This window comes from Agelaius phoeniceus, chromosome 5 (assembly GCF_051311805.1).
Source record: "Agelaius phoeniceus isolate bAgePho1 chromosome 5, bAgePho1.hap1, whole genome shotgun sequence".
NCBI lineage: Eukaryota > Metazoa > Chordata > Aves > Passeriformes > Icteridae > Agelaius > Agelaius phoeniceus.
The window spans coordinates 4,419,393-4,443,157 of NC_135269.1; the positions used below are offsets into that span (position 1 = coordinate 4,419,393).

Consider the following 23,765-nt stretch of genomic DNA (forward strand, 5'->3'; position numbering starts at 1 on the left):
GCAGCTCTGGGGAGAGGTTCCCACCCCTCTCCTGTTCAGCAGCACACCAGCACTGAACCCCAGGCACTGGGCTGAAATGAACATAACTCCTTGGGCAGTTCATCCAGCACAAGGCTGGGCTTTGCTGTGAACACAGGGGCAGCCAAGGTGGCTTTCTGCAGAAGCAGCTCAGCTCAGGAGTTTTTAAAGCAGAGTTTTTGCACTGCAGTTCACTCACCCTCACACTCTCCCATCTCCACGTGGAAGCAATTTAAGCTTTCACCTGACAGCAAATCTGAAAACAAACTCACAAGGGTGAAGTGTCCATGTTTAGCTGGTTTTCCATGCGTCCTGAGTTGTAAGATATGGTTTGGGGGTATTCTGTTGTTTTGGTTTTTTGGTTAGGGGTTTTTTTTGTTTGTTTTTGGGTTTTGGTTTTTTGTTGGGTTTTTGTTTGTTTGTTTTTTCAAGGTAAAAAAGAAGGTATCTAATTTTTATCTCTAACATTTATAGATTTCCAGAAGTGACAGTGGATTGGGGAGTATGGCAGTGCCATGTCTCCAATGACACTGGACAAACCAACAGTCTATCAGATTTCTCCTCCTCCATAAAAGAATGCAAAACATTAAGTTATTTACATAAAGGGAGTGAGAAAGTTCGTTACAAGAATGCAAACATCAGAAGGCTTAGAAAAACTTGATAAAACAGGGTGACAGTATTCTATTTGCCATCTGTCAGAGGTGGGGCAGTTACCTTCTGTTCATGGGGCAGTTTTTTCTTTATCTCTCCCACAGCCAATCCTCCCTCCAGGAGATCTCTGCTGTCCATGGCCACTGAGTGTCCCTGCATGGCTGATCCAATCCCATCATCCCATGGGGAGATGCTCCGCCCAGGGGAGGAGCCAAGCATTCCTACCTGGATGCAATCTGAGCCTGGGGACAGCACAGCAGCCTTTGCCCAGTGCATTGCCAGAGGAGCAGCTTTCTGCTGCCCTGCATTCCCAGAGGGAGCCCAGGCCCATCTCCAGCACTATTGCATTTGTATTTTTGATTTTCCTGCTAAAGAACTGTTATTCCTATCCCCATATCTTTTCCTGAGAGCCTCTTAGTTTCAAAAATTACAATAATTCAAAGGAAGGAAGGGGTTTACATTTTCCATTTCAAGGAAGGCTCCTGCCTTCCTTAACAAACATCTCTCTTTTCAAAGCAAGACACCGTGGCTCTTAGAGATAAACATTAACAGCAGCTCTACCCTGAATACTTGACCTGCATTCTGTTTAGGAAGAATAGATCAAGAAGAAACCACAAGATTGATTTTAAGGGATGTATCCCATAATATTTTATTAAAAAAAAAATACTGATTACTTTTCATTGGAATTAAATGGGGGTTTTTTTCACAGATTGAAAAGATTCTTAAATATATCTATGTAATTGTTTCCTTGATGAGTGACATCCCTAGACGGTTATGATGCATTTAAGGCATTTTTCATTAGCCTACGTTTTTAAATTTCAAGTTATAGATAATTAGAAATGTCATTCTCTAATCCCATTAACTTCTCAGTTCAGCTAAGAAAAATGCAGCTTTTTTCAGCTCCTTCACAGAGGCAAAGTGCTGGAAAAGCAAACAGAAACTTTGTTTTCTTACTCACCCATTTCAAGATGCTTTAGAAAGGGTGCAATGCATTCCTGAAGGTGAACAGGCTGAAAATTCCTCATCCTGATGGCAAATAATACACCAGGATTTTTTTTCCCACAGAATAAATAATACAAATACACAGCTGGACAGATTAATGGACCTTGCTAGTAAAATGAAATAAATACCTGCTAAACCATGAAAGAGTAATTTTACAGCTATGCTCTAAGATTTTTCAGTTTACCTTCAGAAAATGGACATGATTTGTGTACCTCACAAAAAATAGGTTATACATAGATGGCAGTATATCTATATTAGTTTTATAGTTCATTATAATTTATATAATTTTAATATAATTTCATAGTTGCTCTATCTCACAAAAACAGCACCTTTGTAGAGATACAGTCATAGAGTGTATTAGGGTGAAGGTACTTCCAGATCCCAAACTGCTGGGATGCTCAATCCAAGAGGATCAGCAAGAGTGTTTTAAAAGCCACACAACGAAAAATCCCAAAAAAATCAAGCACATCAAAGCATCTCACTTCCTTTATGACCATGTATGGCCTGTATTGTGCAAAATCACTAACCAGCTCCAGAATCTCTGCTGCTCTGAATATTTTCCTCTTCAGGAAAGAAAATGCATCCAAAAGCCTGATAAGCCTGTTGAAATAATAACCACCTGCACAAATTTAAACAAACTCATCTTGGGAATCAGAACTGCTCCAATAGCTCCTGATTTAAAACAGCTCTTGACACATCACAGCCCCTGCAGTGATTCATTTTCAGGGAGGTTTTCAGGAGTGTGTGCCATAAGGGTTCTGATCCTTCCCCCAGTTGTTTCTGGGGTGATTTTTGGGGTCTCCTGCCCAGCTTGCCAGCCTCTAACATGGTGCTAAAAGGACAAAGTAAATCTCAAAGTAAATCTACAGGCTCTGTATGGCTCCCACAGCTCTCCAGACATAGCACACACCTCCCTGGAGCATCACACAGGCTTTCAGGCCAAACACTTCCCCTGGAATGGGATCCAGGCATCAGCACTAAGGAAAATAGTAAGGCAGCAGAGACAAGGACTAACTTCACCATCTTTTAAAGAGGAAATGAACATGTAGAGTCACATAAATATTAAAAAAAAAAAAAAAAAAAAACCAACACAAAAGAAAAGTTCTCTAGTAGCAACAATTCCTAGATCCTTTCTCTGGCTGAGTGTCTGCTGCACTTTTTTCTCCAAATGTGAAGCCTGAGGTGGCTGAGTGCAGAATGTCTTTCCTGTGAAACATTTGTGCATGTCCTCACTGGCACAGAGGTGCTGAGCCCCAGGGACAATGCACAGCTGTCAGAGACATTCTGATACTCTTGGCCAGGGCTGCTGAGGCTGCTTTTTCATGTAAAACAAGAGATAGGCTGTTTCTCTCCTGTGGAGGCAAAGAGAAAGCACATCACAAGGTATGTTTGAGGCTCTAGGTAACATCCCAGAATTGCTCCTGCTCAGCTTCCTGAGCTTTAGGTCAACTAAGCTGGTCCTCTCCAGTGTTCCCAAGATTTGCTGGTTTATAGGAGAGACTATCTCCCTCCTGTAAGCTCATTTTCTTACAATGCATCAAAACAAAAAGCGTGGAGAAATCCTGATTAACACATTTCCTGCATCCTCACTACACCCCAGGCAATATGTCCCCAAACCAGTTTGTCTCCCCTCATTCCGAAGCCCAGAGCAGCATTAGGAAAAATCAGGGATACATTTGCATACCAGTAGAGGTTGGAACGTCCATAGGTGCATTTAACATCATCCCATGACACCTAGAGAAGAAAAACACACAGGAGGAGGCTGGTAAAAACTCTTAGGAGATGCAAAAATTGTGATACCATCCCAGGAGTTCTCATAGGAGTGGCACTTCCAGGAACTAAACACCTTTCACCTAAACACCTAAATTGGTTTATTGCTTTTACTCTTGGAGGAAAAACAGATCTGAATGTTCTGAATGTACTCTGTCACCACATTTCTCTTCACAGAGAAAAGCAAAGCACAATTCTTCCCAAGAATGTGAAACCCAGAAATATTCTCTGAACCTCTGAGAAAGGAAAAACAATTCTTATCTTATTTGCTATGCCTGTGTTGTGCCAAAGAAGAATGCAATATGGAGATTGTTTACCCACAGTGATGGGGTTTTGTTTCCTTGGCCTGTCAGGGCCAAGTGTGTGTGTGAGTTGGGACTGTCGGGTGACAGTCACGAGATTCAGGCAGTTGTGTGCAGAGTTGAGTGCTTGGCAGATTCAGTTTAGATGTAATGCAACATAGAGTAATATAATATAGAATAACATAGTATAATAAAGTAATTAATTAGCCTTCTGATAAGATGGAGTCCTCCTCGTCATTTTCTCCCCCTCATCAGGGGCAAAAATATCATCAATAGTATACATTAAACAGATGTAGAGTGCATCAAGTAGGATATTCAGCAAATATCCTGAATATTCTGCTATATGCTCCTGCATTCTGCAATGCACAAAACTATGGGTGTAATTCTCGCCCAGTTGGCGGGAGGAATGATGAGCAGGACTCCGTGAGATCAGAAGGCTACATATTATATTATATTATATTATATTATATTATATTATATTATATTATATTATATTATATTATATTATATTATATTATATTATATTATATTATTATATATATAGTATATATATAGTATATTATAGTATTATATATATAGTATATTATAGTATAGTATAGTATATATATTATGTTATATATTATATATTATATGATGTTATATGTTATATTATTTATATATCCTTTATATTATATTATACATTGGATAATATATTATATATTTTATATATGATACTATATTATATTTTTGATATGATATTATGTTATATGATATATTATATTATGTTATGTTATATTTTATTACATTACATTATATTACATTATATCATATCGTATCATATTATTCTATACTATATTACACCTCATCTAAACTGAAACTGCACAAACACCCAACCCAACTCCACTGCCCAAAATCTTGTCACTGTCTCCTGACCAACATTCTGGACACGTGCTTGGCCCTGACAGGCCAAGGAAACAAAACCCCATCACTGAGGGTAAACAATCTCCATGTTGCATTCTACTTTGGCACAACACAGGAGCAGCAAATGAGATGAGAATTGCTTTGATCATTCTTTTCTCTGCTTCTCTCAGGTTCAGAGAATGTGAGTCCCACACAAAACAGAACCTGAGGCCTTGTTTGGTGCAGAAGTGAGAGTCACTCTGCCCTCAGCCCAGAGCATCCTGTAGCGGAGGAGGACAAAGCTCTGCAGCCTCAGTTTCCTTTCCTGGCTCTCTCAGTCAGCACCAGTCAGACTGGATGAGAGCTGGAGGGATGTCCAGGAGGGCACAAAGGGAACATGGCTGGGTGTGCTCACCTGGCAAACCTCAGAATCGTTGAAGCAATACCATTTACAGTCTGTGAGCCTCCGGATGTAGGCACAGTAATGGCCACAGCTGGCTGATCCTGAATGAGCAACCACTGCAAAGAGCTCATACTGCCAGGTAGCCTGCCAAGAGACACAAAGAGACACTTCCAGTGCAGCAATTCCCATCTGCCATGGACTGTAGAGAAGCAGCAGCCAGGGCAGCAAGGACATACATTTTGTAAGGAAAAAAGATCAGACTGGCCTCGAGAATCCTGCCTTTTTTTGCTCTTACCCTCAGCTGTGGGCTGGCAGCCTCCATCCTCTGGAGACCAGAGGATTGTGATAAAAGGCAGCAGGACAGCAAAGGAGCAGCAAAGAACCAGCAAAGAGGTTCACCACAGCCAACCCTGCAGTGGTGACTTCTGCTGTTTCCACACTTCCCCTTGTTATTTCCCAGGAAGAGGAACAGACCCACAGTGGGGCAGATCCATCTCAGCTACCTAGCAAAGCTGTTGTGGCCAACAGTACCAGACTCTGTGGCCAAAAATATCAATAATACTGCATGGGAAATAGCAAGAGCAGAATTCCCCTGTCTTGGACAGGTGAGATCTGCAAAGCCTGGCTTTTTGTCCTTAAGGAAGGAAGCTCCAGTTTTGGGGCCTTTTGATGATTTAATCTGAGCATAGAATGTTGAATGATGGCTGAATCAGTCAAAACTATGGGATGTGAGACAACACCAAGCACAGACAAAGTTTGAGACACAAATTTTTAAGACAGGTACTTTGAACTGAGACAAGTATTGGTGTGACCTCAAATTTTTATGAGAAAGGAGCAGAGAGGAGAAGAAAATCTGCCCTTTTTGAACAGGAGTATCTCACCTTTTCACTGTCATCTGCTTGGCACTGACTTTCTGTCAAGACTTGCCTGAGATCAAGTTCTTGTGGGAATGGCAGGGAGTGGCTCAGCTTGTGCGTGCAAGAGGATCTCTCAAAGCAGAAGCGCTTCAGGTGCAAGGTCAGGGTCTGTGGCAGATGGACGAGCTTCATGCTCTGAAAATAATCAATAATGCAACTGAAAACTGGGGCCAAACCCTGGGGGAGGTGGGGTACAAACAGCCACTGCCACCCAGTGTGTCAGAATGGAGAACAGCCAGTGCTCCAGTAAATATTTGCCAGTTCCAAGGGACAGCAGGTGCCAAACCTTTGTAACCCATCTGCACACAAAACAGAGCTGTGAGATCCAAGTTTCTCAGCTTTAGTGTCATCAGCACCCAGCCTTGTGTGTCTCAAGGGCTGCTTCACCTCTCATGTGCTTTCCTAGCCCCATGCTGGTAGCACTAGAGGCAAATCAACCTCCTTGAGACACCAGACCACAGGACCTCCTTCCTAACAGGAGGAAAGGTGTCTGTGGTTTTTATCTCACTGACACTGCCGTGCTGGCAAATCTGAGCTGTTGATCTCCTCTTAAACTTCCAATGATTGAGTCCTTTCCCTATCCTCCCCAGTCCTCAAGGGAGTTCTGGGTATGAGATATGGGGAAATAATTCTCCAATTACCTGTAGAAAAGGTGTTTTCCTCCCACACTGTTGACAGAAACACATGTTTTGTCCAGTCAGCTCCTCTGGGTGGAAGAAGTATTGCAGACAGTCCTCCTAAGAAGACAGAGACTTCTTTCAACTGAATTTCTTCAGCTGGATTTTTATTTCTACATTATTTCAGGGGGCCCAAGCAAACAGCAAAGTTACAGAAGGCATGTTTTATTCAAAGGACAAAAGACTGCAGCCTGAAACAAAAGGTACCTCATTTCTCCCAGCTGCCACTGTGACTATAAAAGTTAGGAAAAAAAGGGGTACACATATTCCACAAAGAAGGTACTGCTGTATAAATGCTTTTAATACTTCAAAGCCTTAAAGGTTTTCAAAGCAGCTCCTTCATGCTGAAACAGTATGAAGTGGTCAGAGAATCTATAAGGTCCAGTGGTCCACTGGCATTTGAAAAATCCACTATGAACAGAATCATCTCCTAAGGAAAAGGTGCTGCTGCTAAACTTACCAGAGTCTTCAGCCTGTGAGAATTGGCATCCAGCACTGGGAGTGGAAGGGTTAACATGGTGCTTTTGCTCTTTACTTCAAAAGAACATTTCTGACAGGCCACATGCTCCTGTATGCAGATCGTGTACAAATCACGCAGCTCTTTAACCTGGAGGGGTGAGAAAAAAGCCAAAACAAGGTGTATGATGAAGATAGTTGAGCTGTTTCCCTGTGGGTGGGAAAGTCCCTGTGGTCACACATTTCAAAAAAGGTTATTCCTTTGAGGTTGGAACCAAGATGTGACAATGACTTACGTGGACAGGGTACTTCCCACAATTTAAAGGAGAACAACTCCTTCCCCTCATTCCTTAACAGAGGGGAAAAACACAGCCTGTAAGATCAGAGAGTTAAAGATCTGCTTTGATGCAGAATTGTTCTGTTTTGCTTGAAATTGCAACAGGAGCTTGTCTTCTGTACTAATAAAACTGTGACAGTCAGTCAGGGAAGAGTCATTTTTCCCAGTCCCATGGGAGGAGCTGTTACACATATCACATACTGTCAGTGACTAATTAGAGTGAAATGCACATGGCTGACTTCAAAGAACGGAAAATCTGTGTCAAGATACACCAATAAATGTTTACAGAAATTTGGGGGGAAACAGACACTAAATACAACTAAATACAATGCTGCAAAAAGATCAATCTTTTAGTTATTGATCAGCTCTCCCATTAGAATGGACACTGGCATGCCCTGAGAGCAGAATGAGCAAAGCTTTACTGTGATTCAAAATGTCAAAGCTTATGAAACAAAGATTCTCTGTCCCATTTGAAAGATGCAATGAAAGAAGAGATAATTTTAAAACTTTAACTTAGGACAATTGCCAGTGAATGGGATCCTTCAAGGAGCAGAGGAAACCACACATGATAAGGGGCAAAGGTTCATTTCAGTCACCATCCTTACCAGCTCTGGCTTTTTCATCTGCTTCTTTAACAAGTTCCAGAGAGTCAGAAAGAGCTGAGCAGCATCATGCTGCACAAACACTGCACGAGCAGAAAACACAACTCAGTCAGTATCATGAACAGCACCGAGCACAGATTTCCCACAAATGGCAAAGGGGGAATTTTGTCCCCTCTTAGACACAGGTTCTTGTCCCTTGCTCCTCCCTGCAGAGACAGAGCTTAGACTGGGCACCAGCTGCAATTTCTCCACGTGATCTGAGCAGGCAGTGGGAGAAGACAGGAGTGTTTGTGTCACCCAGTGTCACCAGATGCAGGGACAAGAGGTTGCTCAATACCTACCAGAGGAGGGCTCAGATGACTCACTGAGTTGGGGGGTTCATTTCATAGCATCAGAGAATGGTTTGGGTTGGAAGGAGCCCTAAACATCATCTGGTTCCACCATGGGCAAAGACACCTTCCACTAGACCAGCAAATACCTTCCAATCTGGCCTTGAACACTTGAAGTGACACAGCACCCACAGCTTTTCTGGACATTCTTCACCAGTGTCTCACCACTCCCACAGTAAAAAATTTCTTCCCAATATTCAATCTAAACCAGCTGGTTTACATTTCAAGCCATGACCCCTTATCTTATCACTTCTATGTCACATGTCCTACCATGCCTTTGTAAACAGTCCCCTTTGAATACTCCTCAGAAACAATACAGGGAAGATTCTGTTCTCTTTTTCACCTTTATTACTCCACAGACCTGTTTTCCTCATCCCCTCATGCCCCAGGAAGGCTAAAATGCTTCTGGGTGCTGAGATTAAAATGACAGCAGGGCCTATCCACATGTCTCACACACAGATAAGATAAACCTCTTGATCCCTATCTCTCTATAACTGGAAGAGTGATGGCTGACTGCAAAGCCACTCAGAGTCAGGAGAAAAAATGATGCAAACAGGGATACGGAGTTTATCTTGTGTTCCTCTTTCATAAATGTCAGGGCACCTCCCTTTTCAGTTCTGAAAACTGCTGTTTGGGCTTTTATATGACAAAGATAAGGGCATTTGGTTATACCCTGTGTATTGCACACACAGACAGACTCTTGGCATCCCACTGTCACTGGTCACTCATGCATTAAAAACCTCTCTCTTTTAGAACTTTGGCCAGCTGGGAGATTTAGCCTGCAAATTCTTCTCTCTGCCCTTATAAGAAGGAGCAGGAGAGGGATTTGTGCAAACTCATTCTCTTTTCCACACTATCCCTTTCTTCTAAAAAGTAACAGCAGCTATTTCACTATCATGACAAAGTACAGCAAAACAAATCAAACAATGAACTGTTCTCTCTGCCCTGCACAGCATCCATAGCTGAATCTTCTAGCAGCCTGATAATCCTCCCACCCTTTGGATATCAGCAAATACGCCCAGCAGGGTTGGTTTTTTTATCTCGCTTCAGTAAGACACAGCATTGCACTCAGCTGGGAGGCAGCTACAAGGAGCACTGTGTCCCTGAGAACCTAACTCCTGGCATTTCTGAATTTCTGGAGGAGATGTTGGGGTCTGGGCTGCTTGTAAGTGCTGGATAAATGCAGACAGAGGTGGGCACGAGGCAGGGCTGCTTACATTCCACTCTGTGCTCTGAAAGGCAGCAAGCCAGCTCTGTGGGACCAACAGCTTTGCACTTGCCACTCTGCATCTTCTCCAGCAGCAGGAGCATCTGGTACGGGACATTGCTCCTCCTCTGGGCAGGAGAGGGTGGCACTGTGATCCTGGAAGGGGAAGAAGCAAGACCAGAGGTGATTAGAGGTTCAGTGGGGAAATGTCACACATCACACCTGAAGGAGCACAGGTCAGCAACAGAGACAGCAGCTCAAGAGGAACCAGAATGGGAACGTTTTCAGCAAAAGAAAAGAGAAAGGGAATCCCACAGTGCAGGCTGACAGCTCTAAAGTAAAAGGCCAAAATTTTAAGCTGGCTTGTTCCTGAATAGGAGACAAGCCAAGCAGGACCTCAAGTGCTTTGTGTCTCTAGAAACAACATTAGTTACATCCAATTCCAGATCTTTTTTACCTCCCACTCACTGATGTCCTCGCTCTCAACATGCCCTCAGAATTTCTTGGGCACATATATCATAATGCTCCTATTTCAGCTATATGCCAACAAAACATCTCAATTCTCTCCTCTGTCAGGGGCTAGCCAGGGCAGTCAGGGCCCAGAGGCCAGGGATTAGGGTATGTTTGTGTTTACATGCTTCAAGTGACAAAATGAATAGTGGATGTGGCTACACATGACACAGCTTTTGTTATAAGGCTGGTGAGTAAACCTGGAATAAAATTATATATATTATAGATATATTAAATTATACATATGTTATATATACACACACACATATATATATATGTTTTATATAGAGAGAAAGAGAGAGAAAATATTATATAGAATATAGAAATACATATTATCTTTATATATTTATATAATAATTTACATATCATAATTATATATTTATATAATATAAATTTATGAACCTATAAATTTATAAATCATAATTATAATTTATATCATTATATCATCTATTAATGAATTCTTGTTTTATTAATTATTAATTTAATAATGAATGATTTATTGGAAAAGTATATAATTTATTATATATTTTATAATTATATATTTATATAAATTATTATGTAAATAAAATATATATTTCTATATTCTATATAATATATATTATATAGAATTTTAAATTATATAGATTTGTTATATATATTATAATATAGTATATGTATATAATATATAAATATATTGAATAAATATAATTGCTATATATATAATCATTATATATAAAATTATATATATCCTGTTAGGGAAAAGAGAGAGATACAAGCCATAAAGACTCAGTTCAGGACATAAACCAGAGATGATTTACAAGTCTGAACACTGCAGCTTCTACCTTTGCAGGGCCTGTCAGTGCATGACGGGCACCACAAGGCAGAGACCTTGCTGAGGAACCAAAAGCATCCTGATGGTGCCTCAGTGATGCAGTGATGCCTTCAAAAGCACATCCCATATGAAAGAAAGAGTGGAGACAGGAGTGCAGCAATGGAAACATCTCAGGGAGGTGAAACAGGAGGTACCTCCGGAGTATCCTTGTGAAGTGGATGTTCATGAGGAACACCTGGAGCAGGGAGTTCAGACAGCAGCTCTGCCCAAGGTTGTACAGTCCAATGGCTTCTGTAGGGGAGAAAAAGACCAAGTGAGGTCTGGGGATAGGCACAAGAAAAGAAAGTTATTTGAAAGTCGCAAACTCTTCTTGTGCACATTCAACCATTCAGTCTATGGACTCAGCATCTTGGTCGGACCTGATAAAGTGTTCAATCTATTCTTCTGTTGCTCAAGCAGGTAATATTTGGTTTTGTTTGGCAACTGGCAGAAAAAATTCAAGTAAACCTGGCTAATGATTCTCAGATTTCTCCCAGTTCCTCTTTTTCAGTCCTCTCATAACACATCTAAACATAAAATAGAACAACAGGAGGCAAAGATTGCCTGTATGAGGAGAATAACCTGTGCCTAGCCCATGATTTAGCAAATCCAGCAATGCTGGCTGTGTTTGGGGAGAGACAGAGCCAGCAGCTAGGCATTTTTGGCTGCAATGGAAAATTTGAGGACTTAAATACAGAAAAAGCTCTGAGATCTTCATGTATTCCATTCTAAAAAACCTCAGAATGGTTACTTGGCAAGGCAAAATGAGAATTATCTGTATTATATTCCTCAGTGAAGAGATAAGGAATAGGAGAAAATTAAGCCTATGGACAGGGAAGGGAACAGCAGGCACGAGAAATAGAAAATATGACAGTGAAGAATGGGCAAAACATTATTACCATTTTTTAAGTCTGCCAGACCGAAGACTGATGTCAGCTTCTGGTTTTTGGCCTTCACCTCTTTGGTTTCCTCTTTTTTATTCTGTACTTCAATTTCTGCCTCCATGACCTCGCTTGGTGCCACCTCTGGTTTCTTGCTTCTTTCTTGATGTGCACTCGTTTGTCCCATCAACAGCACTGCTCAAGGACAGAGGAGACCTTCCCATTGCGAAAGAGGTGAAATCAAAAAACCATTGAATGGTCTGGGTTGGAAAGGAACCTTAAAGATAATTAATTCCAACCCCCTGCCACAGGCAGGGAATGTCACCCACTAGATCAGGTTACTCAGGGCCCCATCCAGCCCAGCCTGGAATATCAATAAAATCAGCAAGATCACTGCAAGAGCAGGTGGGATATTTGAATTAACATGGGTGTCGAGGTGTGCAGGCTATTGCTAAGGGAACAGAAACGGAGTCTGACGACAATTGCTCATCCTGTCTTCCTCTCATGGCTAAATAAATAAATAAACGAGCCTTCAGTTCCACAGAAACAGCTCCATCCAGCCAAGGAACTCCACATATCCCTGTTTGGGAGGACTTGGTAAATAAGAGGATTAAAATTGCCCAAAAGTAGATGTGGTGAAACTCCTCTGCTTCGGAAAAAGCAGTATTTTATTAAAAAAATAGTCCAAGTATTGAAAAGGTGAAGTTTCACCTTCTCTTCTGGCCAGATGAGCACCTTTGGTTTCTGCACTGGGCTCCCTGCGTTGGTTTTAAGCCCTGAGTCACAGCGCTACTGTGGCACTTTGGACTGTAATTTTGAAAGATATTTAAGTACCAACACAGCAGTTTCTTTTTCTGTTCCTTCAAGTGATCACAGGCACAGTAACTGTTCATGCAAGAGAACCATTATAATGCCTTGATTTTTAAGGGAGTATTCAACAGACCATTACTCTGACAGTGTCCTGGGACTCAGCTACGAAAGCAAAATAAAAACACACAAGCAAAGCAATCTGATAAAAGTTCAAATGCAACTACGCAAAAATGAAACTTTCTGAAAGCCCGCTGCCAACATGGAGACAGAATCAGAAAAAAGTGGATATTCACGGGGAAGGGGGGGTGAAGATCCAAAAAATGCTCAGAAATTATTATTCTACAAATATTAAACAGCACATAAAATCAACCTAAGGCCAAGCATTTGAAAGAATGAAGAAAAACTCCTAAGAAAGGGAAACAAGCAAAATCCTGGTTCTGTCTTTCATTTAAAAAAAAGAAAATCTTTGCTTTAAAAGCATGGTTTTGGGTTAACTATGCCTAATAGTGTCAGATATCAAAGTTACTGAAGATTCAGGCAGAAAAGCTAGAAATTGACTTTTTTCCCTGATTATTACCTTTAAGCTTAAATATACTTGTTTCCAACTGTACTTTTGACTGTTTACTTTTGAAGATTTCTTTTAAGCCCTAAGTGTCACACACTAAGATTCACCAAATATTGTCAAATTTGCTGAGAAGTTTTTTTGGGGGGAAAAAAACCAAAAAACAAACTCTCAAAGACGGATTCAAGAGCATTACTTTTTGCACCCAAACATGGTGATTAGAACAGCTACGCAGGAAAAGATGAATTTCATCTGATTTCTCTCTTGCCAAAACAGAGCCTGAACACAGACTGCCTGTTTTCCTGGAGATGATTTAATGGCACATTCAGGTTTCTGAAAGCTGAGCTGGAGTTTAGCTGGTGTAGAATCAGCCAGGAGGTCAGGGATGCTCTCAGGCAGTGGGGATGCTGTTGAAAGAGACAGAAAGGAGAGGGGCAGGCAGTGCAGAGGTAGTTAAACATAGCTAGGGATGGACTGGGGATAAAGAAAACATGCAAGACACAGGTTTTGACAGGAAAGGGAGGACTAAGAGTGGGATTAAAGAGAGAGCACGGGGCTGAACAGCTTTGGGTGGCTTGAGGAAAAGGTAGAAAGATCTTAGGGATCTTGGGACAGGAAGGTGCAGGGGGATACAGGAGTATTTGTGTCTCTGGTTCCATGAAATTTTCTCCCAGTCACCAATATTGGGGATCCTGTTGTGGGAGCAGGGACACAAACAGAACTTCCCAACCCTTGGAACCTGCTCCTTTCAGCTATCAGAAATACAACCTTCCTAAGACTTGCACTTGACCTCCTTTTCCCTACCCAGGTACACAAAACAAGGTGAGTGAGCCAAGGAACTGAGCAGCAGGCTCTCCTCCTGCCCCCCATTCCTCCTCTCTCACTGGAGCAGCAACGTTGCTTTGGTTTCCTCTGCAGGTCAGGGGTAGGATTGGTACCTCAGTGCCCCAGCTGGCACAGCTCTGGGCAGAGAACAGGGAGCAGTGGTACCCTCCTCGTACCCTCCAGCCCATCATCATCATCACAACTCTCACACTCCTCTCCCTCAACCAGCCCAGCCCCTTCTCCTTTTCTCCCTGCCCTGCTCCAGTCTCCATCCACCTGCCCAAGACTCCGGCTTCTCACGACAAACCCCAAAATGTCCCTTCACTCCCCATGTCCTTTGCCCAAGAAGGGCTCCCACTCCAGCCCCTGTCCCTTCCCTGCCATCTCCTTCTCCTCCCCGGGGATCCTGGGGTGCCGGTGATGCCAGGGCAGGCGGTGGCTGCAGCAGGGCGCTCAGGCTGGATGGGGCTCTGGGCAATCTGTTCTCGTGGAAGGTGTCCCTGCCCTCAGCACGGGGGCTGGAACTAGATGATTTCAAAGTCCCTTCCAACCCAAACTATTCTGTGTTTCTGTGGTCCCCCTGAGGTGCTGGCTCCAGCAGAGACTCAGTGTGTCGACCACCCTCGAGGAGAAGGAAGCACCTAAGAGCGCATCACCTTCACACTTCAAGGGGATGCGACTGCAAGGAGAACTTCCCACTTAGCTGCCAAACCACTCCGTTATTATTCCCTCTCTATTTCCCCCCCTCCTGACACACTGCGCCTCCAGCATCCAATCTCACAAAGCAGCCAAACGCTTTCTTACCGATTCGCGCTCGCAGCTCGCCGGCTGACACGGGGCAGCCCCGCACGGCGCACCGCGTCTGCCCGCACCGGAGGGACCGCGCATCCGGGGGAGCGGCAGGGATGCGGGATTCGGGAGGGATGCGGGGTCAGGAGGGCTGCAGGAGCCGGCAGGGCTGAGCGATTCGGCAGGGCAGCGGGCGGAGCGGAGAGGAGCGGCCCCGGCGCGTCAGGCAGCGGCAGCGCCCGCCCCGCTTTCAGAGCCGCTCAGTTTTCATTTCCCGCTCGGCCGCGAGCAGACACAGAAAGTGAAACTCGGAGCCGCCCTGCGCTGCCTCCCGGCACGGAGGGGGCTGGGAGAAAGGGACCGAAGGGTTTTCATCGCCGGTTCTTTGTCCCTGAATGGAAATCGCTGGGGGAAGCGCTGTGAGGCGGAACTGTCCGCACACAGCTGCACTCCCAGCCCCGTGTCAGGGACTTCTGTGCAGCCCCACTGAGCCGTGGGGAGGAGAGACACACGGGAGGATTTCACAGGGGTTATCTGGAACCCATCAGAGCTGTCCTTGTGGATCCAGCTGCAAACCCTCTGCTCACACTGCCTGGCTCTGTCAGAGCCAGGACAACTCTTCAGTTCTTAGCCGGTCTTCAGTCGAGGCACAGGGACAGTGAAAACTCTCCTGAATCGTCACAGAGGGGATGTGGGTATCTGTAGGGACTTCTGAGCAGAAGGGCTCAGTTTCACAAATAACTCAGTGTCTTGGCTTGTGGCAGAGGCTCCCAGCAACAGTTTAAATTTAGTGATGTTCCCTTTCTATTACTGGCTCGTGTGGCGACTGCCCGATAGAAGGAAGGAAGGAAGGGAGAGAGGAGAATCTCTAAGCCATAATTGCCCAGAGAGAACGAAACCACCTGAGCAAAGTGCACAAGGACACTGGAGGTTAAACAGGAGCTAGATCTGCCAGGTGGAAGTTGGTAAAGCAGTGTGCAGTTGAAACAGCTTTTGGTACTGACCCCTGTGAGAGCCTGGGCACTCAGTTAGGAGGAGTATTATGTCTTAAGAATGTTTTAAGCTTTGCCTGCAGAACTCAGTCATGACATGGCCCTTCCAAAGCAGGCAGCAGGCAGAAGTCTGAGCACAGAAAATGGGCTCAGATGAAAGGAAACTCAAACTGAAAGGTAGCAGTGTTTGAGTGTCCAAACACACTGCCCCTTGGACAAAAGCTGCCAGCTGCTGATAATTGCCATGGCACTCCTAATGTCCAAATAGCTCCAAAAAGGGCATTGACTGCTTCAAGAGCAGGGCTCCTGATCACTCAGTGTCCTTACAAATGAAATAAATCGTAATGGTGATAGAATGAGATCTAAAAAGCCTTTGGGAAGTTAAGAATTCCACATCCAGTGTTATGTCCAATCAGCCAACATGAATTGCCTCATCTGAGATGTGAATGTCCCAGTACTTTAGAGATGAGTTTTCACAGCTGAGTCATTGTGTAAGGGAGGCATGACAAGGACTTATCCCACCTCGCAGGATTGCCTCTTATCAGCCCCCTCTTTATCTGGAAACCCAGGCTGAAGCCTCAGGTGTGCACATCCTTCTGCACAGCACCCAGTGGTTGTTCAAGCCATGAGCACCAACAGCCAGTCTCTTACAGCACCTGGGCTGTTCCAGCGATGGTTGAGTGTTTGAGCAGCGTGCACTGCTGGAACAATTTGGTTTTCTTGGTTTAGGAACATGGTTTCTGCCATACACCTCTGTACAGAAGACTGGGATCAAACCCTGTTTCCCCCCACTCCATATTCTGGGAAAATCCAGTCCAGGTTTCCCCATTCCATATTCTGGGAAGATCCAATCTGGGTTTTCCCCCATTCTGTATTCCAGGAAAAAATCCAGTCCAGGTTTTTCTCCATTCCATATTCTGGGAAAAATCCTGTCCAGATTTTTCCCCCATTCCATATTTATTCCCATATTGGGAGAAAAAATCCAGTCCGGGTTTTCCCTCATTCTGTATTTCAGGTAAATCCAGTCAGGGTTTTCCCCATTCCATATTCCAGGAAAAAAAAAATCCAGTCCGGGTTTTCCCCATTCCATATTCCAGGGGAAAAAAATCCAGTCCGGGTTTTCCCCCCATTCCGTATTCCAGGAAAATCCAGTCCGGGTTTTTTACCCATTCTGTATTCTGGGGAAAAAATCCAGTCCGGGTTTTCTCCCATTCCGTATTCCGGGCAAATCCAGTCCGGGTTTTCCGCGGTGCCCCATCCCGGCCCATCCCGGTAACTTTGGGATGCTGCAATCCCGGTGGGTTCTGGTTTCCTTCATCCCAGGCAGCCTCAGGTTTAATGTGAAAAGCAGCGAGGTTTGCTCGGCTTGGTGAGTGAGGCTCGGAGCGGCATTCAGTGAAACCCCCGCGGAAATCCGTGTCCAGGGCAGCCCCGGGGTGGTCAGTGAGGATGAGGAGGGGTGAAGCAGCCCCAGGTGTGGTCAGCGAGGATGAGGAGGGGGTGAAGCAGCCCCAGGTGTGCTCAGTGAGGATGAGGAGGGTCAGGACAGCCCCAGGTGTGCTCAGTGAGGATGAGAAGGGGTGAAGCAGCCCCAGGTGTGGTCAGTGAGGATGAGGAGGGGGTGAAGCAGCCCCAGGTGTGGTCAGTGAGGATGAGGAGGGGTGAAGCAGCCCCAGGTGTGGTCAGTGAGGATGAGGAGGGTCAGGACAGTCCCAGGTGTGGTCAGTGAGGATGAGGAGGGGTGAAGCAGCCCCAGGTGTGCTCAGTGAGGATGAGGAGGGTCAGGACAGTCCCAGGTGTGGTCAGTGAGGATGAGGAGGGCCCGGCCCTGCTCAGGGCTGCTTTCAGGGGGGTTACTGGGTACTGTACCTTTCAGGGGGGTTCCTGTACCTGCTGGAGGGGGTGATCCCCGGGAATGTCCCAAAGGACAGCAGGGACAGCATTTGCAGGGCAGGGGGAACACCTGGGTGCTCCTGGGGCATTGCTCAGGTGTGCCAAGGGACAATCCCTGTGCCCCAGAGCAGTGCAGGAGAGGGCAGCAGCACAGCTGAGCAGGTGGGGCAGCACAGGGAAGATCCGTTTTCTTTCTCTTTTGGATTTCATCTTCCCAGTCCCATCCCAGTGCCTCCAGTCCCTCTCAAGTGCCCCCAGTCCCTCCCTAGTGTGCCCCAGGGACCCCAGACTACAGCTGATGATATCTTACAGGATAATTTGCCTGTTATTTATGCAATAAAAAATGTCCTCCTAAATTTATGTTTACAACGTACAGAAAAGCTGACCTAATTGTTGACACGTGCCATACAGTGATAGAGAGACAAAATGTGGTTTTTAATTACTCCCCATCATTCTCTTCTTCAAATGAGTCAGTTCCCACTTCTTCATAGTCCTTTTCCAGGGCAGCCAGGTCCTCCCTGGCCTCTGCAAACTCCCCCTCCTCCATGCCTTCTCCCACATACCAATGCACAAAGGCTCTCTTGGCGTACATCAGGTCAAACTTGTGGTCCAGCCTTGCCCAGGCCTCGGCGATGGCCGTGGTGTTGCTCAGCATGCAGACTGCCCGCTGCACCTGGGCCAGGTCTCCTCCAGGAACAACTGTAGGGGGCTGGTAGTTGATCCCAACCTGGAAACAGGGGTGGGAGAGAAGGCTGTACGACTTATTTATATGTGCAATTTATTTCCTAACAGCAGGAGGCAGCCAAAGAACTGAAGGAAGGTGAGTGAAGTTACAGGTGCTGGGGTACAGTGGTGCCAGGTGGCAAAGGCCATTACAAATGTCAAACAGCATGAAACTCACTCTAATATCTGTACTGTTCTACTATTATATACTATTATTATAGTATTATTATATTATACTATTACACTATTTAATGTGTGGTGGTATTCTCAGGGGGTCCCAGGACCAGGAAGAGATGAGAATCTTGACTCTATGTTTCAGAAGGCTGATTTATTATTTTATGATATATATATATATTACTAAAATAAAATGCTATATTAAAACTATACTAAAAGAATAGAAGAAAGGATTTCATCAGAAGGCTAGCAAAGAAAAGAAAGGAATGATAATAAAATCTTGTGACTGATTGAGAGTCCAAGACAGCTGGACTGTGATTGGCCATTAATTAAAAACAACCACATGACACAAATCACAGATTGCATTCCACAGCAGCAGATAATCATTGTTTACATTTCATTTCTGAGGCCTCTCAGCTTCTCAGGAGAAAAACTCCTGGCAAAGGGATTTTTCATAAAATAGGTCTGTGACATTAATGCACAGACGAGTTTGAAGATTTCTTAACAGAAAATACTGAACATAGAGTTTCACCAAGATACTCTGTAGAAACTAACATAAAAAGTTGGTTCCCACTTGGAAGTTTTCATTGTTGAAGGAGCTGTTTGTGTGACAAATGCTTTTCCACTGCTAATGTCTGTATTATTGTTGAAAATGTATTTCCAGACATTGCTGTGTAAGCAGTGGGGAGAGGCTGTATAATATTTCTGGGTTAACTAAGAGATTCCCTAATATCAGCACTTCCTTCCTTTATTAATTTTGTCAACTTTGGTATTTCCTCAATTTTAGATTGTGCCTCAGAGGCAATGCTCATTGGCTCTTCCAAAGGTCAGATCTGAAATTAAAACTTCTTTCAGTTTTAATCCACATACACTTCTAATTTCCACTTATTTAAATATATAAGAGCCTGTGTCAATGGCATGTCCAAAGGAGAAAAGGCACATTTTATATAAATGTATCCTTCTTATGTTCATTGGGAAATATCTATATTCCCCTATTGTGGAAACCCAGGGCACTGGGAATATTTCTCTGTCTGCTCTGGGGTGCCCTGACCCCCAGGGGAGCACTGACTCTGACCCTCATTCATGGAGAAAGTTTCCTAAACTTCAAGATAGACACAGAAGTGTGAAATAGATTATAGAGAGTAGTGTAGGTTTGTCACTTGGTGAGAAATTGAGGTTTTGGGATTTTTAGTGGGTTGTGGATGGAAGCAAGATGGAGGGCACAGGGTGTTGTCCTGGGTTTCTTCTTCATGCTGCTTCTTCCTCCTTCATGGGTTGGGGTGGCATTTTGTAATTGGGCAGAAAAGTCCGCATTGGGGGCTCTTTGGGATGAGTTACTGGGTTAAAAGGGAAAATAATCTAGGTGCCAGTTCTTAATTGGATAGTTTAGTCTTAAAAGACCTTGGAACAAGAGACTATTGGCCATTTTGTGCCTTGCTGCAGAACTCACAGCAGTGAGACTGTTTTACTGATAAGAAATAATAAACACCTGAGTCCCAACATGAATTAGTGTCTCAAGTGCCTTCAATCCAGACCCAGAGAAACTGATGACTGGGGTATCCCCATACCGCATGTTCTGGGGGAAATAGAAGAAATAGATGAGATAGAAAACTTTAAATACAAGTTTTCTACTAGAAAACTTTAAAAAAACAAGTTTTCTGCTAGACTGAACCTCCCCTTTCAACACTAAAGAGAAGCTTGTAGCAGCCCTGTGGGATTCACATTTTCTGAACCTGAGAGAAGCAGTGAGAGAAGCAAAGAATGATCAAAACAATTCTCATCTCATTTGCTGCACCTGTGTTTGTTCACAAGTGGAATGCATTGTGGAAGGTTGTTTACCTGAAAGGAATTGGTAATTGGATTCTGGTGTGAGTTTTGATTCACTGACCAATTGAATCCAGGTGTGTGAGTGTGTTGGGACTGTTGGCTGACAGTCATGAGATGCTGGGTAGTGGAGTGCTTGGCAGATTCTGTTTAGATGTAATATATAGGTAATATAATATAGAATAATACAGTATAATAAAGTAATTAATTAGCCTTCTGATAAGATGGAGTCAGATGCATCATTCCTCCTGGACGTGGGACAAAACAGAACCCTACTCACCTTCATATCTACTGCATCCACTCACCTTGAAGCCTGTTGGACACCAGTCGACAAACTGGATGCTCCTCTTGGTCTTGATGGCAGCGATGGCCACGTTGACGTCCTTGGGGACGACATCACCCCGGTAGAGCATGCAGCAGGCCATGTACTTGCCGTGCCTCGGGTCACACTTGACCATCTGGTTGTTGGGCTCGAAGCAGGCGTTGGTGATCTCGGCCACGGAGAGCTGCTCGTGGTGCGCCCTGTCGCAGGAGATGATGGGCGCGTAGGTCACCAGCGGGAAGTGGATGCGCGGGTAGGGCACCAGGTTGGTCTGGAACTCGGTCAGGTCCACGTTGAGGGCGCCGTCGAAGCGCAGCGAGGCGGTGATGGAGGACACGATCTGGCTGATGAGGCGGTTCAGGTTGGTGTAGGTGGGGCGCTCGATGGCCAGGTTGCGGCGGCAGATGTCGTAGATGGCCTCGTTGTCCACCATGAAGGCGCAGTCCGAGTGCTCCAGCGTGGTGTGCGTGGTCAGGATGGAGTTGTAGGGCTCCACCACAGCAGTGGAGACCTGAGGGGCTGGGTAGATGGCGAACTCCAGCTTGGACTTCTTGCCGTAATCCACAGAGAGGCGTTCCATCAGCAGGGAGGTGAATCCTGAGCCGGTACCGCCACCAAAGCTGTGGAAAATCAGGAATCCTTGCAGCCCAGAGCAGGCATCGGTCTAGAAAGCAAAAGGGAAAGTGAAACAGCAGTGGCTGAAAAAGGTGGAAAAGACTTTGCTGTGTGAGCTCACCCTGAGCTGAAGGAGTGAGCAGTCACAGGCAGTATACAGCATAGATTTCATGTCAAGTTTTCCTGGGAAAGGGCTGGTAATAGTTCCAACCTTTGCTTTCCTCACTGTCTCAACTTATGACATAGGGATCTGTCCAGGCCTCTCTCTCTCTGAACTTCACACTGCTCTGTCATTCTAGCTGAAACCAGCAAATACAACTGCATAATCCACCCTTCGGTATCAGTATTGGTGCTGTAGGGCTGTGCTAATAATTAAAAATTACATATTCCTAACCACTTTATAAAAATGCCTGGAAGCATGCAGCTGGGAAGTGAACTACTGGGCTTCTCTCTTCTATACCATGTCCAAGATCCCGTCTGTATGACTTGCTGTCTCTTTGCTGAACCATTGCTATCATTTGCAATTAATCATTTGCAATTAACAAGCTGTTAGTTCTGCCCTTCTTCCTTCTGCAGAGTCCAAACTGCTGTTTCAGAGCTGCTGGGACTTACCAGCTTACGGACACGATCCAGCACCATGTCAATGCTTTCCTTGCCAATGGTGTAGTGGCCACGGGCATAATTATTGGCTGCATCCTCCTTTCCAGTGATCAGCTGTTCTGGATGAAAAAGCTCCCGGAAGGCGCCAGCCCGTACTTCATCTGAAGAAGAAAGAGAAATTGTAAGAATGTGGTCTTTGTGAGGGTCCCCAGGACGAGGTGAGAGATGAGAATCTGACTCCACTTTCTCAGAAGGCTGATTTATTATTCTATTCTATTCTATTCTATTACATTATATTATATTATATTACATTACATTACATTATATTATGCTATACTAAAACTATACTAAAGAAAGAGAAGGATACATCAGAAGGTTTAACAAGAATGAATATTAAAAACCCATGACGGACTCCTCAGAGTCCGACACAGCTGATGGTGATTGGTCATGAATTAAAAACAATTCACATGCTGGATAAACAATCTCCAGACCACATTCCAGAGCAGCAAAACATGGAGAAGCTGAGGCTTCTCATCTTCCCAGGAGAAGAAATCCTGGCAAAGAAAATATCATGGTGGCAGTAAGAATATGCTCCAGTGCCAACAAATTCTGGTTGTTGTTGGCATCAGTGCATGCTCTCAGTCACAGGAGCTCATGATGCCAAAAGACAGATGCTGATGGAGAAGGGAAATGTCTCAGGAGCATTTTTTCAGTGTTGCATTTGTTTGATTTATTGTGCATCTTCAGTCCAGCCACTTATCTTCTCATGAGCTTGTTGGTGACAAGTAGAGTCTGCATCCAAAAGTCCTCAGAAAAAACAGTGTGAAGAAATTCAGGTGTCACAATTTTTAGACATTCTTCTATTATTGGAGGGAAGCGATCAGGCTCCTGCATTGAATCCAAACTGAAGGAAAGCAGAATCTGAATGGCAAAAATGTCATGATAAACAAACCCAAAAGTTAAATATTGATGCAAAGAGAAGCTGTACACACCGCGTGTACCAGCCATTAAACTGCTGGGGATCCTCTTGTTCCTATGTTTGTAAGCACTGTGACAGAATCTGGCGTCCTGTGTCACAAGAAAAATTGATTTCATGCTACCTAGTGGTAGCCTGAGGTGCAAAGGGCCACTTTGTGCCAGTGGAGACTGGTGGCACACCATGGTGATATGAGGAAAAGCAATCTCATCTCCATTTTGCAGGTTTATTTCCATACTGACCTACCACAGTTGGTTCCAAGTCCACCATTACAGCCCGTGGCACGTGCTTCCCGGTGGCTGTTTCATTGAAAAACGTGGTGAAAGAGTCATCAGAGCTGAGTTTGTCCTGCAGGTCCTTGAAGGTGCCATCAGGCTGGATGCCGTGCTCCAGGCAGAAGAGTTCCCAGCACGCATTTCCTATCTGCACTCCAGCCTGGCCAACGTGAACAGAGATGCACTCACGCTGAGGGGAGAGAGGAGAGGCAGGGTCAGGAAAATCAGTGTACCTTAGCCCTCCTTATTCCTGGTGAATACCTTTTCCCAGTGTATTGCTTTTCCAAAAAATCAGTGAATTGTCACTGTCAGCTGTTCCTTTGGTTGTGCAGCCCTGTGACCACAATGAGACTGCACATGCCAGATACTGGGACAGGGTGGTATTTTTGGGGTCCCCCGACGAAGGGAGGAAATGATGAATCTGACTCCATGTTCTTAGAAGGCTAATTTATTATTTTATGATATTATATTATATAAAAGAATGCTATACTAAACTATACTAAAGAATAGAGAAAAGATACTTACAGAAGGCTA

The 23,765-nt window shown here is 44.5% G+C and overlaps 2 protein-coding genes across 4 annotated transcripts; both read right to left on the minus strand.

The window, feature by feature from the left end:
* Window positions 1-1,294: 1,294 nt before the first annotated feature.
* Window positions 1,295-15,095, minus strand: USP18 (ubiquitin specific peptidase 18). Of its 3 annotated transcripts, XM_077178150.1 has the most exons (12): window positions 14,853-15,095; window positions 13,420-13,630; window positions 11,870-12,067; window positions 11,126-11,222; window positions 9,621-9,766; window positions 8,018-8,097; window positions 7,080-7,226; window positions 6,584-6,679; window positions 5,907-6,077; window positions 5,038-5,169; window positions 3,356-3,405; window positions 1,295-3,023 (listed from the first exon to the last, which is right to left on the minus strand). In XM_077178150.1, exons 3-12 carry the CDS (start codon window positions 12,036-12,038, stop codon window positions 2,945-2,947), a joined length of 1,167 nt encoding a protein of 388 aa, XP_077034265.1. In that variant the 5' UTR covers window positions 12,039-12,067; window positions 13,420-13,630; window positions 14,853-15,095; the 3' UTR covers window positions 1,295-2,944. The 3 variants fall into 3 exon arrangements, with proteins under 3 accessions (XP_077034265.1, XP_077034266.1, XP_054487184.1); XM_077178151.1 differs by lacking the exon at window positions 13,420-13,630 and having other exon boundaries at window positions 11,870-12,046; XM_054631209.2 differs by lacking the exon at window positions 13,420-13,630 and having other exon boundaries at window positions 14,853-15,094.
* Window positions 15,096-18,161: 3,066 nt separating this feature from the next.
* Window positions 18,162-23,241, minus strand: TUBA8 (tubulin alpha 8). Its single transcript, XM_054631016.2, has 4 exons — window positions 23,199-23,241; window positions 21,993-22,141; window positions 20,749-21,429; window positions 18,162-18,449 (listed from the first exon to the last, which is right to left on the minus strand). The coding sequence occupies exons 1-4, from the start codon at window positions 23,224-23,226 to the stop codon at window positions 18,162-18,164; spliced, it is 1,146 nt and encodes a 381-aa protein (XP_054486991.1). The 5' UTR covers window positions 23,227-23,241.
* Between the last annotated feature and the right edge of the window lie 524 nt (window positions 23,242-23,765).